Source organism: Saccopteryx bilineata, unplaced genomic scaffold (assembly GCF_036850765.1).
Source record: "Saccopteryx bilineata isolate mSacBil1 unplaced genomic scaffold, mSacBil1_pri_phased_curated manual_scaffold_23, whole genome shotgun sequence".
Classification (NCBI taxonomy): Eukaryota; Metazoa; Chordata; class Mammalia; order Chiroptera; family Emballonuridae; genus Saccopteryx; species Saccopteryx bilineata.
Genome location: NW_027095449.1, coordinates 623,278 through 631,992, shown reverse-complemented (window position 1 = coordinate 631,992; position 8,715 = coordinate 623,278). Strand labels below are relative to the sequence as shown.

General features: G+C 42.4%; 1 protein-coding gene across 4 annotated transcripts; it reads right to left on the bottom strand.

The window, feature by feature from the left end:
* Positions 1-2,372: 2,372 nt before the first annotated feature.
* On the bottom strand, positions 2,373-5,113 carry LOC136318253 (GTPase IMAP family member 2-like). 4 transcript variants are annotated; one of them, XM_066250639.1, is made up of 3 exons: positions 4,470-4,567; positions 4,266-4,325; positions 2,373-3,647 (listed from the first exon to the last, which is right to left on the bottom strand). In XM_066250639.1, exons 1-3 carry the CDS (start codon positions 4,534-4,536, stop codon positions 2,659-2,661), a joined length of 1,116 nt encoding a protein of 371 aa, XP_066106736.1. In that variant the 5' UTR covers positions 4,537-4,567; the 3' UTR covers positions 2,373-2,658. The 4 variants fall into 4 exon arrangements, with proteins under 4 accessions (XP_066106736.1, XP_066106740.1, XP_066106737.1 ...); XM_066250643.1 differs by having other exon boundaries at positions 4,412-4,504; XM_066250640.1 differs by lacking the exon at positions 4,470-4,567 and adding an exon at positions 4,782-5,113 and having other exon boundaries at positions 2,374-3,647.
* Positions 5,114-8,715: the final 3,602 nt, after the last annotated feature.

Here is an 8,715-nt window from a genome sequence, read left to right as displayed (position 1 = left end):
TCAGTTATTGGCTTATAGCTATAAACTCACCAAACAACTAGAATATGATCTAACAATCTCATTGTTGAACTAAGATTTTTATTTATTTAATTTTTAAAAATTATTATTTATTTTTCAATTATAGTGGACATACACTATTATATTAGTTTCAGGTGTACACCTCAGCAATTAAACATTACATAACTTGACACTATACATAGTTATTAGAATATTATTATTTTATTTTATTTTTTGTATTTTTCTGAAGGAAGAAGCAGGGAGGCAGTGAGAAAGACTCCCACATGCACCTGACTGTGATCCACTTGACATGCCCACCAGGGGTCGATGCTCTGCCCTTCGGGAGCCTTTCTCCTTTGTGGCTGGAGCCAATCCAGCACCTAAGGCTAAGGCCATGGAGCCATCCTCAGTGCCCGGTCCAACTTTGCTCCAATGGAGCCTTGGCTGTGGGAGGGGAAGAGAGAGACAGAGAGGAAAGAGGGGGGAAGGGTGGAGAAGCAAATGGGCACTTCTTCTGTGTGCACCTGGCCTGGAAATTGAACCCTGGACTCCCACACACAGTTGGCTCTACCACTGAGACAACTGGCCTGGGCTAGACTATTATTGACTGTATTCCTTATGCTGTATATAAATATCCCCATGTCTATTCTGTAACAATCAATTTGCACTTCTTAATCCCATCATCTTTTTCACCCACCCTCTCAAGACTCCTCCCTTGTGGCAACTCTCAAAATGTTCTCTGTATTTATGAGTTTGTTTCTGTTGTACTTATTCATTTATGTTGTATTTTAGTTTCAATATCTGATAGGTGTATATTTAATGCCATGTTATTGTTTATATTTTATTACCTTTTCTTCTTTTTAAGAAAAATCCTTTAACATTTCTTATAATACTGGTTTGGTTGTAATGAACTGTTTTAGCTTTTTTTGTGTCTGGGAAGCTCTTTATCTGTCCTTCAATTCTAACTGATAGTTTTGCTGGGTAAAATCATCTTGGTTGTAGGCCTTTGCTTTTCATCACTTTAAACAGTTCTTGCCACTCCCTTCTGGTCTGCAAAGTTTCTGTTGAGAAATCATCTGACAGCCTCATAGGAGCTCCCTTGTAGGAAAGTGACTGCTTTAAAGATTCTCTTTTGCCCTGGCCAGTTAGCTCAGTCGGTTAAGTGCATCATCCTGAAACAAGAAGGTTGTGGGTTCAATCCCCAGTCAAGGAACATACAGGAGCAGCTTGATGTTCCTCTCTCTCTCTCTCTTTCTGCCTCTATCTCCAAAAAAATAAAATAAAATAAATTAATTAATTAAAAGATTCTCTCTTTGTCTTTAACCTTTTGCATTGTAATCATGCTGTGTTTTGGTATAGGTCTCTTTGGGTTCAGCTTGTTAGGGAGTCTCTGCACTTCCTAGACTTGTATGTCTATTTCTTTCACCAAATTAGGGAAGTTCTCTGCCATTATCTATTTCAAATGGGATTGCAATTTCTTCTTTCGCTTTGTCTCCAGAACCCCCATGATGTGAATGTTGGCACACTTGAAATTGTCCCAGAGGCTCCTTACACTGTCCTTATTATTTTTTAGATTTTTTTTTCCATTTTGCAATTCAGGTTGGGTGCTGTTTTGCTTCCTTATATTCCAAATTACTGACGTGAATCTCAGCTGCATCTACTCTACTGTAGATTCCCTGTAAATTATTCTTCATTTCAGTTAGTGTATCCTTCCTTACTGACTGGTCCTTTTTCATGCTTTTGAGGTTCTCACTAAGTTCACTGAGCATCCTTATAATTCATGTTTTAAACTCTAGTGGATTGCTTGTCTCCAATATGCTTAGGTCTTCTTCTGGAGCTTTGTTCTGTTCTTTCACTTGGGACATGTTCCTTTGTCGTCTCATTTTGGCCATCTCCCTGTGTCTGATTAGGTAAGTCTATGTAACAGGTAAAGCCGCTATGTATTCCAGGCATGACAGAGTGACCTAATGTAGTAGGTGTTCTGGAGGGTCCAGTAGCACAGCCTCCTCAATCACCCAAGCTGGGCCCTTGAGCTACCTGTGTGGGCTGTGTACACCTTTCGCTTGTTGTTGAGCCTTGCTGACTGTTGGCATGTCAAAGGAAGGAATTTACCCCCAGACTGATCTACTAAAAGGACTGAATGTGACCACTGACCACGATGGAGGATCAGCTGTGCAGGGGCCCACTAACGTGTGTACGAATGAACACACGCCCCTGACAGACACCAGTTGTGTTAGTGTGTCTGTGTGTCGTTAGTGGGCATAATTGGTTTCATTGTTGAAAGGACAGAATTAAAGATGTGATTTCAGGAACTTTACAGGTTACTCATTATTGTTATTACATTCAGTAGAAATTTTATCTTTATTTAATTCAATAGAAATCATAGCATTTTAAAGAAGGAAATTAGTATCTAAGAACATAAAACTGGCTTTAGACATTTGCAAATGGAAGAAATTGTATGTATACAGCTTTCAAAAAGATTTTGTATAATATTTCAAAACAAACAGTAACTTTTATAATAATTTGTTCATTGATAAATGAAGTGCTATTAAGGTTTAAACACTTTGCAGCATCTGAAGCACTTACTGATGTCAGGTGCCGCAGTGTATAGAGGAGGTCCGGTGACTCACCCTCTATATCACAGTGATAGTTACTGGTCCATTACCGTACTCCAGGACTCTTGCATTCTGGACCAATGTTCCGTCCAGGAATTACCATTAATATTCTGAGCACAGTTAACGGTAAGCTACAGACTAAACTGCACAAGCTACAGAGTAAGCAGTAAAACAACCTGCTTATTCTGAGCAATACAAAAAATAACAGAATTATCAATTTGACAAACAACTGAATATAAAATAGAATCCACACTAATATTTTGTCTAGGACTCTTTTTAAGCAATTCTCTTTGGCCACAGTTGTGTGACGTCTCTGAGTTTCCATGTGCTGTATAAGAGCCCCTCTGAAATCCTCTACTCTTTCCTCTGACTGCTCGGGCCCACACGCTGGTCCTGTCACTAGGCGGTACAGCCCATTGGTGTAGTGGGCCCCCCTCTTCTCCATCATCAGACCCTCAATCACACCCATTAGCTCCCCCACTTGGTCAGTCTGCTCACTCCCTCTTGCTCGGTTGTTAAAGGCACAAGCTCGTCCCCCACACGCTGCCACCAGTGTGCGTAGGGCTTTGTTGTCTGAGTCGTGGATGTACTCCATCAGGGAGTCCCCAGCGAGGTCTTCCTTGTGGGTGAAGAGGACAATTGTGTGTCCCAGGGCATCCTCTCCAAAGAGCTCCCGCACCCTCTGCGCGGCCTGCTGGTCCTGGCTGGTGAATCGGCCCAGCTGCGTCACCAGGAGTAGCACGTGGGGTCCCGGGGCTGAGAGCAGGTAGCACCTGTGCACCTCTGTGTGCAGGGCATCAGAGTGGCCGGGCCCAGAAAACATGTCTGGCGTGTCAATCAGGACCAGCTCTCTGTTGCCCCAGCTGCCCCGACTGGCGCTGCAGGTCTTAGTGTAGGGCTGGGCGCACAGATGGGACGCAAAGGCTCCCTTACCCAGGATGCTGTTCCCGGTGGCACTTTTCCCGGTTCCTGTTCTGCCCACCAGGATAATCCTCAGCTCTGACCCCCAGCCAGGCTGGTTCTTCATACAGAGCCCTGTTAAGCACAAGTGTGATTATTCTACTGATTATGCCGATAGAATATTTTTAATGATCAGGAGTTATCCTCACTCATGGAAAAGATACTCGCGATATTTTGAATTTGGGAAATAGAAACTAACTCCATGATCAAATAAAAGAAACTAATCATGGTTTTTGAACATCTGGCTTTCGCTAGGACTACAGCGTATTACCACGTTGGATCCTAGAAAACATACTGGGGGTGGGGTGGGGCAGGAGAGGGACTTAGAAACGGGTGTCATCGTGCAAGGCTTGCCTGAATCACTCCGCCTGGCCCTCCGGAAGACCAGGTTTATTGAAACTGGAGATTCGGAGCCAAGACTGTGGGTCGCACCCCCAGGTGGGTTAAGCACCCTGACTCTACTCCAAGGCCAGGGAGCGCTCCCCTTATCTCAGCTGGGCAGGGGTGTAGTCGTAACAGCCAATACAGTGGCTGGACCAGGGGTATACTGGAAAGGGCAGTGTAAAATGATTCTTCCTTAAGAATAAACAGCTAATAGCTTGCATTCTGCTTAGAGAGGATAGCATGATCTGCATATAAAATCGGCACAGAATAAGGCAAATTAAGCATGCACAGGTAAAGTCACTTCCATACCTGAGTGACTGCTTTCATTTTGGTCCATCATTGATCCTGAGGGACAGAGAGACCAGAGACCTAGAAAACAGCAAAAACAACCTATTAACTTTTAGTTCTGAATCATGCAAGACCCTTATATTTTTCTAGTACATTCACAGGCATGCCTGATATTGTTACACATAGCTGACAAGGTGAACAAACAAGTCACTTCCCCAAAGTCACCCAGCGAGTGTCTTGTTTGGATCCGGCAGCACCTCCAAAGTGAAAGGCACAGAAACCCTGGCCACATGTTAACGCCCAAACTCTTTCCAGTGAGGGCTAGTCATTGGCTAAGGAACCTCTGCCAGTTATGTGTAATCTAAATTATATTACCTTCACAGTTCCTGTAAACTGGCTTCACATATGCTGAAGGAAGTCACTCTAAACCGTTTCCCTTAAAATAGGGTGAATGTGTTCTTTAAAATAATTTTACTTGAGCATAACCTGGGAACTAGACTGCACAACTTTCCCAACTTTCCCAGAAGGTGGGCTTACCTGATAAAAGACACAGTCTGCTCCCCGTTCAAACTGGTGACCTCCCAGCTCAGCGCCAGAGAAAAAGAAAACAGAAACCCGTGTCAGTCTTCTTCCTTTCACCTCTGCTGAGCTTCCCCTCCGCAGAAGAGCCCCACCGTGTGTCAGTCTGACATTCCCACTTATGCCACATAAGCAAAACAAACAGTTCACATGGGAGGTGTAATCAGTAGTGATTTGCTATCCTGCGGACAGACTATCTTTTCTTGTCAATACAGAAAATGACTTCAGCTAGACAGGGAAGCCAGGCAGGCCCCCAGGGAAGCTGGTTCATTCAGTTCTTTCCCACTGGGGCTGTGCCCTCACTGGCACACGTGTGCCTAAATGCCAAGGCGCCCTGGGAAGGAAGCCAACCTCATCACAGGCAGCCAGTGTTCTGAAAGCAGTCACATGGGGGAGGAAGGAAGGCATGGGTCAGGGGACACCTCTGATAGGGGACAGCACAGAGTGAGACAGAGGGGGAGCCTGACAGAGCTGTGTTGTCCCAGTCAGATGGAGAGTGACAGTCACCAACCCTCACAGCAATGTGAAATGGCTCACTCTTGGCTTCCCTGGGACCCCTGTCTCCCTTTCCTGTCCAGCCCTGTCATTCCAGGGAACACACCTCTCGGAGATGACGATCTAGGTAGTGTCTAGGGTAATAGCTGGGAATGTCTACACTCAGGAAGATTAAATCAAAGAGTCAAGGGGAGATCCTTCAAATGTTCTTGTTCCTTGTTTATCTGATAGTCATTGCAGCAGGGGAGAGAGAATAGGAAACTAGATTGCCTTTAAATTCACAGACCAGCCGAGACACATGTTGCTCTCTGTCTCCAGCCTTCCATGAGGAGTAATCGCAGGGTCCTGACCTCACTACCAGGGAGACCAGGATGTGTGTGAACACCACTCTGTCACACACTGTATCACTTTGTCTTGAATTCTTCTGGTCCTTCACTGGGCAGTCCCTTAAGTGTGCTTAAAGTGCAACACAACATAGTCAACTCCTGCTTAATATCAGTAGTCTGTCCCTAAAAATACAGCATTCCGTATCACAGTACTAACAGGGACCTATTTCCTAATTTTGATATGCAAAACAAATATAATGTAATCTATGTCAAACCCAAAGCTCATTGTATTGTATGAGATTATGTTAGTGCTTCTGGAAATTGGCTGTACTTATAGGTGTATTTATATCTGCATTTTTTTAAACTGAGTTTCCTCTTTAGTATAAAATAAAAAATTACAGGGGCTTTAAAAATAATCTACATTGAATAAATTCTTCAGTGCACTATGAATTTACTGACATTTTTATGCTAGTTTTCCTTCTCACGTATATTACATACTTTTTCTTATCTATGTGCTTGTGTGTTCCATCTCCTTTTTTCATTTTAAGTTTTTGTTTTAGTGTAATGTACACAGAAGGAAGGGCTTGTGTAAGTTTGCAGCTCTCTGAATTGTCACAAACTGAGCACAACTGAGGAGTCAGCACTCAGGTAAAGAAACAGAACGTTGTTCCCTCCAGCAGTGACCTCTGGGCTGGACTTCTAATAGAATAGATTAATTCTAGCTGTTATTGTTCTTTATATAAATGTAATCATGGGCTTTGTATTCTTTGGTATCTGGCTTTTTTTTTTTTTTTTGGCTTATTTCATTTTGAGATTTGTTCACGTTATATATAATATGTAGAAGTAGATTGTGTATTCTCAGTGCTATATGCTATTCCATTGTGTGACTATAACTTAATTTTATATATAATTTATAATATAAATATATCTTTTATATAATTAACCCAATTACTTTGGCTATATTGTTTTTTGGTTTTCATTTTTAAATATTTTCCAGCTATTTTATTTTATTTTCTGGCTTTAGTGAGGTAAAATTGACAGTAAAATTTTCTATATTGAGTACACAATGGAATTCTATGCGGCCCTAAAAAAGAATTAAATCTTACTGTTTGCGACAACATGGATGGACCTACAGGATATTATGCTAAGTGAAATAAGTCAGAGGAAGACAGATACCATACGGTTTTGCTTATATGTGGAATCTAAAGAACAAAACAAACAAACAAAACAGAAACAGACTCAGCATCAGAGACCAGACTGCCAGTTGACAGAGGGTTGGGGGAGTGAGGACTGCGTGAAAAGGTGAAGGGATTAAGAAGAACAGACTGATGGTCACAAAACAGTCATAGGAATGGAAAGTTTAGCATCGGGAATATAGTCACTAATATTGTCATAACTGTGTAAGGTGTGTACCAGACTCATCAGGGAACCACTTCCTAAGGTATATAAACATCTAACTAATATGCCATACATCTGAAACTAATATACTATTGAATGTCAACTCTAAATTTTAAAAAAAAGTTAAAGAAATCATAAGGTTTTCAAATCTCAAAAACATGGGTCCTATGGGAAACTCACTGACATCAGGTGAGACAAAACACTGTAGGCCTATTTACTTCAGCTCCTAGTATCTGACGTGTCATATCCAGCTGTCGATATCACAAGGCATGCTAACAGGTAGAAGAAAAAATACAACCTGAAGACACAAAGCAAATATTAGAACCACTCAGGACACAGATTTTGGAGTGGTCAGACACTGAATGTGTGTGTGTGTGTGTATGTAGACACATATATAAAGAGATTTATTATTATAAAAATATTTATTTATTATGAAGGATTGGCACACATGATTTATTATAAGGAATAGGCTCATGTGACTATGGACTCTAAAGATCAGTAGTCAGCAAACCAGAGTCTCAGGAGACCCAATGGTGTCATTCCCATATGAAAACATTTGGTTGGAGACTCAGGAAGAGCTGATATTTCAGTTCAAATCCAAAGTCTTGATCTGAGAGAAAATATTTACAGGAAGGAGGAGTTGGGGGAAGAAAAGAGACTGAGTTTGTCATGACAGTGAAGTCGTAGGACAGCTACAGGACGGGCCGTTCTCCAAAGTGGGGGAGTAGTTAACAACCATTGCCCTCACGTAAAATCCTTTCCTTCAGCTCTGAGTTCTAGTTATGGTAGCTCAACATCAAAATAATAACAGTGTCCTGCTCTTGTTTTTCCTGCTTCTGTTACTGAGGCTGCAGGCGACATGCAAACAGCAGGGTTTCTGCAAACAGCCAGGCCTGGGTGTTCCCACCCACTTCCTGTCTCTCCGCACAGCAGGCAGCCCTCTGTCTCCAGCTCTGCAGGAGCGCAGCTTTCCACCAGGGTTTGCTGAAGAATATAAGCAATGGATTCTTTGTATTCAAAAGTCTGCGATACCTTGTCCTACCTCTTCCAGTCAAGGCTCCCAGAAACCTACGATATGTCTGCCCCAAAAGGAGAAACCGAGAACTCGTAAGAGCCCACAGTCCTGGGAGTTGGGGAACCTGGCCATTCCTCCTGTTCAACCGCCAGCCCCCTTGGTAAATCCTAGGGTGTGGGTGAGTGTGCCTGTGTCTGTGTGTGTTGGGTTTGGGAGTATGTGTGTGTAGTGCATTTTTATATGTGTTAAGTTGGTGTGTTTGCATGTTTGTGGCTATGTATATGTGTATTTGTGTTTCTGTGTGTCTGTTGTCTATGTATGATATGTGTGTATCATGTTTGTGAGTGTATGTGGGTTGTTTTTGTATGTGTTGTTTGTGAGTGTGTGTTTTGTGTGTATTTGTGTATGTTGTGTTTGTGAGTGAGTATATGTGTGTGACTTGCATGTATTATGAGTTTTTCTTGTGTGTTTGAGTGCATTATGTGAGCAGCGTGTGTTTTGTGTTTGTGTGTGTTACTCTGTGTGTACGCGTATTTGTTGCATATACGTGTGTGTTTGTGGTATTAGGAAGAGCTGTGGCTAAAAAGCGGAGAGAACTTTGTACCCTTTGTGCCCTGCCTCAAAGTCACTGCTGAATGTCGGGGACAAAGCTTCAGTG